The sequence below is a fragment of the Phaseolus vulgaris genome, chromosome 3 (assembly GCF_051622355.1).
Source record: "Phaseolus vulgaris cultivar YP4 chromosome 3, ASM5162235v1, whole genome shotgun sequence".
NCBI lineage: Eukaryota > Viridiplantae > Streptophyta > Magnoliopsida > Fabales > Fabaceae > Phaseolus > Phaseolus vulgaris.
In genome coordinates, this window is record NC_143500.1 from 35972380 (window position 1) to 35985296 (window position 12917).

Here is a 12917-nt window from a genome sequence, read left to right on the forward strand (position 1 = left end):
AAAAAAAACACACGAAACTTCTTGGAAATTTAACGTGGGGTCCCTAGGCTCAGTCTATTCTTCTGCTATTATTATGTTTTATTTTTTTGTTATGATCACATTAGTTAGTGCAATAATTGATCCCCAGCAATATCAGATGAAATAAGGTATTTCTACTATAAATTTGTTAATTGTTTACTTACCAAGACTAAAAAGGTATGAGCAAAAACATGTACTTACTCTTTTGTAACAGAGGTCACAGAGTGTGTAAAAAGAAAATATAGAAACAGTACCTTGCGTTACAAATGAGAAGGGTATTTTACAACCCTATCTTAGTTTTGTGAGAACAATTTTATATTCATTTAATATAAATATTAGTAATATCTAATTTTTTAAATTAGATGTAGACAATATTAACGTGTATATATTTATCCCATTTTTTTTGTAGTTGTTATTATTTTTGTATTTAACTCTGTTTTAAATTATTAAAATACATTTAGTTTATTAGTTAATTTAAAATATTAATATTAACTTTTTGTTATTCTTATTTTTTAACTTATTTCTAGATTTTCTATTTTTTAATTATTTTTTCATTGAATTTTTATTTTATATTCTGATTTTTACATATCAAATCAAATAATTGATAATATCATATTTTTTTATTATATTTTAAAAAAAAATAAAAAAAAGAAAATAAATTTTTATTTCGGAGTAAGGATCGCACCCATCATCATTACTGTATTGGGTCTGAATACTCTTTATTTTCCTGTCAGGATTTGTTTTATTAAGTATTCAAGATATTTTTTGTTTTTATGAAAGTATTTTAGTGTTTGATTTTATCATTTGCCTTTAACCAGAGGATTTAGTTGTTAGTCTTTGCTCAATTCATAATTAATTCATGTTTTTTCTCTCTAATCTTTTTCAATTAATCCTTAGAGAAATAAGTAATCATTTGACTAATGAGTTATAAGAAATTATAAAAAAATGACAAGTTAATCAATTCATGTTTTTCCTCTTTAATTTTTTTCAATTAATCCTTAGAGAAATAAGTAATGATTTGAATAATGAGTTATAAGAAATTAAAAAAAAATAACAAGTTAATCAGTAACTTAAAGATAAAAAAATAATATCATCTATTGACAATAAAAATAAAAGAATCAAGATAATTATATGAAAATAGAAAATAGTTTGATCACTCAATAAAATTATTATTATTTAATAGAAACTTAATTAAAAATGTTTAAATTTATTCAGATTTAATTAAATTTTATCTTAATTTTTTTTTAAAGTACGAAACATGTTACTGCATGTCCGTGCGCTAAATATAGACTTTTACAGTAGTTCGATTTGTACAGTATCCGTTTTTGTTTTATTATATTGTTTATTATTTTCATTCACTATTTTTAAATTTGGACTATTATGTGTACTTATACTTCTGATAAATTATAGCATTAATGTAGTCATTTTTTATTTTATTAATATTTTTCTTATTTATCAATTCTTTATTTCGTACATCACAATTTAAACTAATGATTCATTTTAAAATGTTTTTTCTTTCAATTTTATTATAACATGTAAATATAAAAAATGATTTCAAGTCTGTGACTTGTTTCTATTTATTTAAATTTAGCCACTTTAAACTTTTTTTTTAAAAATAATTGTGTAATATTTCAAAAAAAAGGCTAGGTAATTTTCTTCTAATTCTCCTTCTGGTAAATACAATTGTTTTTGTTTTTTATATATTGATTTGGATATGTTAACTCACCCTTGCATTTTTTTATGTTTGATAATCGTGTTTTGATGTAAAATATATAAACCTTAAATCTTAAAATACATAACCTTATAAAAACGTGTTTTATAAAAAGTAACTAGAGATCATATAATCAAGTTTATATATATTATTTTGATGAATATTTGATTATGTAATTTAAATTTATCTTAATATATAATTCATGTAGTATGTAAATGTATGTCTATTAAAATTAAAAAATAAAATAAGTTTTTTTTAATTTAAAATTAATTTATACATAATTAAAAAAATAGAGAAATTACTTGAAATAATTTCTAAAATTAATTTATATATAATTTAATTTTAATTTATGAATATATATTTTTTTAAATCCTTGTATCAAAGTTTTTTCAAATATGTCTGATTTATTTTCTGCACATAGCTATGTCACCTACTTCAAGAATGGATTCTCTCTCTCCATTATGATTTTACTTTGGATTATTAAAGAAGAATGAAAAATATAATTTGAGAACTTTAAAATTATATATAATTCTTCATGTTGGTTTAAAAATAAATGTATATAATAAAAATTAAGTTTAAAATTAAATGATATAAGAAAATTAAAACAATAGTATTAGAAATTATAATGTGATTGTGAGTTTATTGGATCGTGACACAACACACTCTAAATCTAATTTTAGTTTTTTTGAATTTTTTTAATTTGTCTTATGGAAGCTAAATTTTGGATTAATTTTTCTGTAATTCTCCTATTAGTTCTCAATCAATATATTGTATAAAAAATTTAGATTATGAAATGTATTATTACCCAAAGAGAAATGGCATTGATATCTTCTAAAAGAGTAGAAAATTCATCTAATGGGAAATAAATTTTATTAAAGTTAATAAATGGCTAATAAATTTTAAATACATATTCACATATTTAATTTGACATTAAAAATTAATTTTAAATTAAAATAAGTTTTAATAATTTTCACATTCGATGATAATATTATCAATAAGTTATTTTATTTTAAAACATCCAAATATAAATTAGTGGCACTTTAAAATGTTTAATAAAATTTAAAGAAAGTCACACCTCAATTTCATTTTCATAGGATGCTTGAGCTTTGACAGAACAAGAACTGTCCAACAGGCAAACCCCATGTGAAACTAAGCAGCTCGTACAACACTGAAAATTCTTAGCAATTTCCTAGTTCCAATCCAATCATTTCTAGCCAATTTTTATTTTATTTTAATCTCATCTCATCTTTCTTTTCTGCCAAATTAATCTCCTATACCTTAACAAAGGTTAATAACATTTTGCAAATTCATCACACTCTTTGTTATTAACAGAGAAGCACATTATCCATCTTCGCTTTAAACCTAATTTTGTTACAAGATTTCAGAACTAATCTTAGATCAATCAATGTTATTCACATTCTAAACTTAACATACAAATGTTTGTACAAATTATATGGTTATTGACAAACTTCATGTACACGTATACAAAGTCCTATGATATCCAATTCTACCACACACATTATCAGGTAATAAAATTTTAAAGCATCAACATCTCCATTATATGATAATCAAACACTTATATAGTTAATGCAACTATAAAACAAAGAATCAAATATTAAAGATATATGATTTTATCTTTAAAATTTGTGTTGCTTCTCATATGATCTGGACTTCTTCTTTATTCCATACTTGAAATGTTCAATACAACAATACACTTGATCCAAAGATTATCAGCGAATTCAACTGAAAGAATTGGGATAAGTTCAATACAACCTAAGTTGTGCATGAACCCCCCCATCAGCTTCTTACCACTTGGTATCTTACTCTATGTAACTTAGATCATTAGTGAAGTTAGGAGATCTCTGTTATCACATAAGCATCAATACAATACACATACAAACATCAGTCTATACATTATCTCAAATATATGAATTTAATTTTATACCATTTTTATCATACAATATCATTCATCCATAACATTCAAAAGTCTATTTAACATAAAAAAACACTTAAATACTAAACCATCAAAATCTAATATTTTTACAATTTAAATAATATATAAACAAACAACACAATATATAAATACACAACATCTCTGCAAGAGAAATTAAATATTAGGACCACGTCCCCTCCATATCCAAATCTTCTAGACTACGATGCTATAAAAAATTAAATTGAGCTTCTCTTACCTTAATTGCTTGTTTTCCAAGCAACTTCTAGAATATTTTGTCTCTTAGTCTGGATAAGCTTCAAAATTTAAGGGCCTAATGCAAGTTATCCAAACATAACAAAAATTCAGTATATAGTAGAATAAGTTGAGAGGATTAATCTTCTCAACTGACCCCACCAAGATTAATGACTAAATCCTAAGAAAAAACAGATAACAAAGGATCTTTAGAGCAAAAATGAACTTACTCTGTTTGAAAATCTGATAGGGTATAATGTTCCTTAAATCCTCAAGATTGGGAGAGGAAAATAAGAGAGAAGGGAGAGAAGAGAATATGGAGAGAGAGAGAGTAAAGAAAGAGGAAAAAAACACAGTGGTGGAGTTTCTCTGCACTTATGCGATTAAAGTGAATGTAAATCTCATCTTATTAACCAATATTATAAAGTTGAGTAAAACTTAAAGTCTGCATCTTAATATGGTATTAGAAGCAAGAGTTGGTTGGACTTATGAGGTGGTGTGTTGGAGATTCAAGTTTGCATTTACTTGAATGCTATGAAATGTCATTAATTATCTTTAGTTAATGTGGAATCATCAACAATAAAGCATGCTAAAGAATCAATCGACTAAAAATAAAATAAAATTCTAATAAATAAAAGAATAAAAACCTTACTTTATAATTCAATTTTGTAGAATTAAATTAAATTTAAATTTTACTTTCTTATTACAATAACTTAACAAATCTTTTATATATATGTAAATTTTATTTTAAAAATTAATATTGTGATGTTAAGTTAGACTTAATTTCTATTTTCTAAAATTTTTCTAAAAATTTAAAATAAGTAAATTAAAATAATAATTATAATCTAATAAAGAGAAAGTAAACAAAAAGAAGAAGAAGAAGAAGGAATACACATTAATTAATTTTAAAAATAATTCACAATGTAAGACAAATGCTTACTTAGATTAACAATTGGGGTGTCTTGTTGACACTCAATTGCTTCATAAATAGTGTGATGCAGATGGCATTGTAGTGGTTGAAGAAACTAGCTATATTATATTCATGTATTCTATAATCGAACAAGAAAATTGCATCCACCGAAAATTCACGGTAATTTGACAAATGACTTCTGAAAGTCATTGACGTATACACGAGCTTTGATATTCTAGGTCGTCTTTAATTGTTTATTAGTTTTTTTTTTATTTGAGTCTAGGGGATATCATAAATAATCAAACAATTTACGTGCACTAGGTACACAAATATAATAGGATATGTATCATATTTTGATATAATCGATTTAGCATATTTATTTGATTAAAGAAAATTGAGTTCGAAGACAATAAGATAATTATTGTTATATTATATACTATAAAAAAATTATTAAATAAAAAATAATATTAGAGATAAAAATAATTAATTGTTAAATTAGATACTATTTTAAAAACTAAAAAATTATTGATATCTAAATTATATTTTATTATTGATAAATGGTTTCTAAATTAGTATGTAATTTTACTAATTTATATATAGTTTGTAACTATTTATATATTATGAAATATTCTTATCTCGACGTGATATTTCTGACACTAATCAAACACATATTTAATTATTAAAAAATTAAAAAGAATTATTTTTTTTATAATAAGATTGTAATTTTTTTATTATACTAAAATTGAAATATATCAATAATTATTATACCTATTTAAAATCATTTTTATTATATTATTATTTTAAAATTCAATTTTAGAATAACTATAACCATAAAAAGTTGAGTAAAGCATAACCTTAATTAGTCTAGTATGATAATATATTCATAAAATTAACACTAGAGTGAGATAAAAACAAAGTAAATAATTAGATTTGTAGAGAACCTAGACCACTAATATGAAGTCAACCACGGTCCTATAATTGAAATTTTTTCCAAAGCAAAACAACTAGTTTTTTAATAGACTTTTCATTCCACTTATTTAATTAATTTTCTTCCTTTTATTTTTCCACAACGTTCATTTGGAGTGAAACGCATGTTAAGCAATAGGCACAAAAGTAGAAATACTATTTTATGATTTGTTAGGTAGAGAAAATTAATAATAAGAAAATGAATATTGTTTCATAAAAAAATTGAACAAAAATATTTTTGTTATTTGTTAATAATTTTATTTATTTATTATTGTAATAAAAATTAAATAAAAACGGCCATAATTTTTTTTTTTTTTTTGAGATAATTGGTTGTGAAGTCTCGTATCTAATTGTGGGTGTTACGCAATCTATTGTTTCATAAAAAAAATACACATTTCTCCATGATTTTAGCAATATAGTGAGTTATGTTATATTTTTACATAATTTTTCTTTCGCAGATAAACTCAAAGTACTCTCTGCTGTCTTCCTTTTTCATATTTTTCTTCAGACACCACTTGCACAGTTCTTGTTGTGCTGTCAAAATTAATATTCAGAGTTTGAATTGTGAAAGATGATTCCTCTTGCTATGATATCTCATGTAATCTTAGCTGTGTTTTGTTGTTAACATTTAGTGACACAAGAGTGATTAATTGTCTCTAACTAAGCACTTTAGAATAATCAGTGCCAATCCTATTTTAAAAATAAATAAAAACTTTGTTTTGTGTCTTTATTTATCTTTTGTAGGATATTGTAGAAGCTACTAAGTTCGGACATTTTTCTTAAATGACGTGTCTTATCGGTGTTGATATTCATTGTATACTTATCGATAAAGTGTTCAATTCAAAAAATATTTATTAAATTTGTAATAATTCTAACGCGGTTTTAACATAATTTTAAAAAAGATAAATACAATAATTTCTCAAAACTCAAATTTATTGTATAAATTTTTATTATAATTATAAAAATAAAGAATAAATTCTTTTGAACTAGTCTTGAAAAAACATCTTTTTATTTAAATTTTTTTTTGAAATATATGCATATAAATATTTATTATCAATTTATATAATTTATAAATAATGAAAATAACTTTTTTTTTTCTCTCAAAATTCTCAACTGTTCCTCTCTTACACATTGTATTAGAATAAAGGTAGAATAGTCAATTTAACAGAGTTTATAAATTTAGTTTTTAAAATTTAAATAAATTAAACAAAGTTTATAAAATAACTTCTCTTTTTTATATTTATTTTTTATTTTAAATAATGTTATACATATTAGTAAAATACAATTTAGTTCATGTTCACTATAATTAAAATACAATCTATAGAAACCTATTTTACAACGAAGAACGAATATAAAAAAAATTAAAAAAATTGTATATTAAAATTTATCTATTATACTTTAAAGTATTAAAAATACCAATTAAACCTAGAATAAAATTCAATACAATAATCTCATATTCTACTACACTTTTTTAAAAAATAAATTTTACCCCTTTCATATTTTAAATTTAAATTCACATGAATCAACTATTAGTGCTGAGAAATGTGTGTACCATAGTTATTAATTACGAATATTTTTTTTTATCTATATGTATCATATTATTAGTTACAAATTATATTATTTTTGGTTAGTAGATTGGATTGTAGATCTCTCCTTATTTTCATATTATATTCTATTATGAAATTTATCACTTTTTTAGTACAATATAATATAAAAAACTAAATCAGAATGCCAATATAAGATACAAAAAAATAAATATACATACGATACAAAGAAATAAATATACAATATATCTACATGGATACATTCTCAATATATTGACTATAGTACCTTTTTAAAGATGCTACTTTTACAATTAAAAATAAATTGTTAAAAATAGTAGAACTATGATTTAAAATTTAAAGTTCGTCTAGCATCACATTTGACAGTGCACACCAAAAAATATGTGGCTGATACACTTTCAACTCAAATTAATATCACGGTTTGACCTGCAAAAACACTCGACCAACCACACATAATAGAAAATCAAATAAAGATCTCATTCAGCTACTATCACATTCAGGCAAAGATTGCTTCATTTTGCCAACAAAATTTTTCGTTCCTTCGGGAACATCTATCAGGCATAAAAGACAATGAAAACATGCATATGAAAATCAACTTGTTTACCACAAGCTAGCAATGTCTATTGGCTGTAATATTCTCCCCGATCACAAAATTTCATATCACAAAAATTGAGTTATAAGAATTCTAGATGCTTCCCAGTCATCATTCCTCATCAGAATAATTAAACTTTACAGAGTGAGATTGTACATCAATATAGCCTCCCCGATAGCTTCCACGTTTCTTCTTGGTTTTCTCATGACGAAAATCCCTGAATCAGAGAAAAAAAGTTCGATGTCAATACACACAAAAATCAGAGAGAAAAGACAGATCTAGAATGTTTATGTTAAAGATATTGTGCGTAAAGACATGGCTCTGTATTTTAAACAATTATATTGAGTGAGCTGAACAGAAGTTTAGAACTGAATGACAATTCTAATTATACACAATGACATGAAAATCTAAGTTAAAATAGAACTAATGCAACCATGCTTATAATTTACACAGTCCGTAAAAGCGCTAAACATGCAAGCCAAAAATCACCACTCATGAAATCACAAACCTTCCTCTAACTTGATCAAGAATTTCTGCTGCTTTAGCACCATAACCATTCTCGGCACCATCCTGCAGACAGATACACCAATTTGTTGGAGAATGCAACAAGGGAGAAATTTACAACACCAAATGCAATAAAAAAAGAAGTGAAAAACTATCAATTTATCACACCTTTGCCCAGTACGAGTTATCCTGAAGCCTCTCATCAGTAAACTGTATCTTGTCAACTTGTACTCGCTGAAATGCCGCCTTCACTGGTTTGTGCTGCAATTACAGTCATAACATCACAAACACATGAATTCCACCATGTTAGCTTCATCAGGGAAACTGTTATTTTAGGTTCATATAACTAAACAAACCAAAATTGGAGAATACAGTAATCATAGGCAAAGAATGAAAGAAAACATAAAATTAAGCAGTGCAAAAACCTAAAAAGGACAGACAGACAGCAGATATTGGAAACTTAGTAAACTATGGGCATTTGGACAAACTTCAGGAATTTACAATACTAAACTTCAATTTAAAGTTACACCACAAACTGGAACAATACCTAAGTTTTACACTCTATTTAGTCTAATAGAGTATTCCTATTATTGATTGATGATGTGATTCTTTATTACAAACATATATTTCCTCAACAAAAATAATGAAGGCTAACTTAACTCAAACCAATCACATTGGCGAAGGCAAGTATGCAAAAAGTAAAAGGCTTATTCTATCTTAAAACGATAGAAAAATAAGCATGGAGTTTCATTCAGAGGAGCTTTATATATTAGCAAGCAGAAAGTGACATATATAGAGAACAGGTAAGTTAAAGCATACCTCAACTGATCCCTTTTGTTGTTTCTTTTGAGACCTCTGTACAGAAGATTTCCCTCCAGTGTTCTCAAAGTTTCCATTGGTTGGCTCCTTAGAGGCCTTCTGTAATTGATCACCACCTACTTGACCACTTGCCAAAATATCTTCTTCATTAGAATTAAAATCATTTCCCTGGTTTTCATTTGTTGTAGCTGACTTCTCTCCTCTCTTAGATGCATTTTTATTTTCTACTTTTCTGCGTTTGTTTTCTTCATCTACCTTTACATCTGCAACCTGTTGACCATTTTCTTCAGAAATTGATCTTTTTCTTTTCTTAGAATCTTTTTTCTCCTCGGGTGTCATCTCTTTGCTTGACAATTCAATATTCTCTTCTTCAGTATGAGCTATTTCATCACTTTGACCACTTCGTTTGTCTTTCTTTTTCGACTTCGACTTAGATTTTTTCTGCATCTCAGAACCATTAATAACTTTGGCATCTGTGGAAACATCAGCGCTTCCTTTATCATCTGCAACAGTAGTAACAGACTCCAATTGATTGTCTTCCACATTATTAGCAAGGGACTCAGAAACTAACTTGCTTCTCTTTTTCTTCTTTTCCTTGGTTTTACCCTCTTTGTTTTTCTCCGGCACATCTGCAACTATCCAGAAGCAAAAGTGGCAATGTAAAGATTCAATTGCCAGAGCTTAGGAAGTAACGTAATGAGATACGAAGGCTTTTAATGTTATGACAATAAAAGGGTGTCCCAGAGGCCAAGGCTCTAATGTGATAGAGTCTAAGAGGGTACACGTACATAACCATGCCCTAGCAACTGAAGAGACCATTTCCAATATTTACCATGACCTCTATGTCACAAAGCAACAATTTTAACTGTCAAGGAAGTAACGAAGACAAGAAAAGAATTTAAGCTTACCTTGCTCATTTTGATCATTGATATTTGCCTTAGCATCTTTGCCACTGAAAAAAGACAGAATGAAAACAAGGAAAAACTCAATTAACATACAAATGACACAGAAATGATCAGTTAAATATACAAAACATCATTCATGCGAGACTAATTGGTGCATCAGAAATTAGAAGAATGGCACTGCCTCTTCAAATTATTTGTTCAATCAATCATTCTAATTTGTAATAACCATGTTTATTCAAAACATGGATTCTCACAGGTGACATCTAACGGGCCAGCTTCAGTATTACAAAGAATATTCGGAAGAGTTTTGTATTGTATGCTTAGAGAGTTTTCACAATAATAACGAAACATAATGAGTGAATCTGCAGATCATAGGATTCAGCAGTGTATTTAAATGAAGCAGAATAACAGCATCTTCAGGGGGCATCTCTGTGCCCTTACACAAGAAATATGATTTGGTTTACATATTCTCCCTGGAGCTATAGTTTGGACTTTGGCAGTTTTTTAAGGAGCATCCGTTCTGACAAGTAATCAATAATATACATTTTTCATTGGCAGCTTGATTTTATGCCTTCTTTTACTTTTAATGGATTGGAAGATATTTGACAGTCACAATTGTACTTTTTCCTGCTTAATATTCTCAATTAAGATAGGAAATATTCTAGATAATCTCACTAAAATCAACAGGAAAAAATCATATGGGTCAAACAGATTTTTAACAAAGGAACTTCTTCAAAAGCAACATTTTTAATGAAGAAAACTTTCAAACATGAAAACACTCGTTATATTCTCCAAAAGCAACAATATTACATTGGCATAATGATATTTTAGTTGGTTTACAGTTATATCCTTAAAAACCATAAATTGGAATCTTTCTTAGGATGTTGCAGGCCACAGTTTAAATATTGCTTTCACAGTCATGAGTACTCATTCCCCGTAATATTGACAATGTGATGTAAATAACTACTTCACAATGCAAAGCTAACATTAATAGTCTTACCATGCTTCAATGTACTTGAGGTACATTTCTTCTAGATCAACTGGCGATCCCTCCAGATCATTTTTCTGCATCACAAACATGAGCAGCAAAGTAAAACACGGAAGGAAGACCCAGTGGTATGAAATCTGTTACTCAGCAGTGATACGGAATAAAAAACATGGAACATTGAGGATTTCTGGTAAAAACGTGGCATCAAGCATACAAAGCTCATTTTCGTAGTCTCCCTACTTGGACATCATCAAAACCACTTGTAGAAGATAAAAGTGAGAAGATTAAACGAATTGAGATTCTTTCACAAATCTAAAATCAACTTGTGCACTCAACTATTATAAAAGTCTTCTCATCTAACTTCTCTAAATAGGAGAAACTTAGTTTTTAGTGACTTCGTATTTTGTTTTCTCACTGGAGTTTACGGAGGAACTAACCCAAACAGAACCTATATATGTGCTCAAGAAAGGGGTTTTCCATTTCCTGTGCATTCCAACTTATTTAATGAATCAATATCACGTTGTATGAGCTGAAAACAAGCATGATTTACTAAAGATTCCCCCGACAACCACGAAATGGAAGTTAAAAAAAGTTCGAAGCCAATTGCACAATATTACAGTCTTTTTGTGAAATATCCTATATCTAACTAAAAGTTGTTCAAGCATAGAAATAGGGTTCAACATAATGAAAGTCGAACTCGGTTATGTAATTGACCTCGATTTGCGCTTCGGAGCGAAATTTTTTTAGCGTCTTGGAGAAGCCACGGAGTTCCAAGTAACGGGCAATGGATTGGTGAAGGGGTTCCCGCTTCGAGTTTGGAGTTCCGTTCTGAGCAGTGTGCTTCATGGTTTGGTTGCTTAACAAAACTTGGCGAGGGGTGAAAACCAAAATGGTGGAGCTTCCTTTGTTACACGGTGGAGTTGCAGGCATGCGAAAACAGAGTAGAAGAAGGGTTGAATTAGGGTTTCACCAAAACCCTTTTCCTGCTAAGTGTTAATGGGCCAATAAACCCACATATATATATATATATATATATATATTAATGCTTTTTTTAATATATAGATAAGTTCTAAAATGTTATTACACATTAATTTTTATTTTTTCATTTATAAGAAATATTTTGTTTCTTTAAAAGTTGATTGTGATATAATGTTCATGTGGAAACATTAACAAAATTTACCTACTAAAATAAATTATATACTAATTTACTTTAATGAATTTAAAGTTAAAAATAAATCTCATATCAGGTTAGAGGTGTTGTTGTTTGTTTTGTTGACGGTGCTCTCTTTTTAAGTGGGAATTAGGTTTTAGTATAGGTTTATGCTTAAGAGAACTCTGGTGTAATTTTTTTGGTCAACTAGGATACAGTGCTCTATTTTTATTTTCTAATTCGGGTGCATGAAGTTGGGAAAAACTTGGTGTATATTTTTTTTTATTTGGCAAAGATTGGAGTAGTACATATAATAAATATTACTAAAAAAATCAATTGAATTTTGTTTTTAATTTAAAAATATTTCATGAATTTTTAAGAATGTCTGAGAGTGGATTAAACTTAACTAGAGTAAATCCAAGTCCATCTCCATCTATTAAAAGTATAAGTAAAAATGTTTAAAAAAATATATCGAATATTGGATGGAAGCATCAAATATATTTAATAAAAATGGTAAAAAGGTGAAATGTAATTATTGTTGAAAATTTCTGAGTGGAAGAATATTTAGATTCAAGCATCATCTTGCTGAAACTAGGAGGACTTTGAA

At 27.0% G+C, this 12917-nt stretch overlaps 1 protein-coding gene across 2 annotated transcripts; it reads right to left on the minus strand.

Moving 5' to 3' along the window:
• Nucleotides 1-7810: 7810 nt before the first annotated feature.
• Nucleotides 7811-12172, minus strand: LOC137807272 (nucleolar/coiled-body phosphoprotein). Of its 2 annotated transcripts, none has more exons than XM_068607811.2 (7): nt 11875-12172; nt 11173-11237; nt 10176-10219; nt 9268-9896; nt 8617-8709; nt 8453-8514; nt 7811-8161 (listed from the first exon to the last, which is right to left on the minus strand). In XM_068607811.2, exons 1-7 carry the CDS (start codon nt 12088-12090, stop codon nt 8056-8058), a joined length of 1215 nt encoding a protein of 404 aa, XP_068463912.2. In that variant the 5' UTR covers nt 12091-12172; the 3' UTR covers nt 7811-8055. The 2 variants fall into 2 exon arrangements, with proteins under 2 accessions (XP_068463912.2, XP_068463911.2); XM_068607810.2 differs by having other exon boundaries at nt 9268-9902.
• Between the last annotated feature and the right edge of the window lie 745 nt (nt 12173-12917).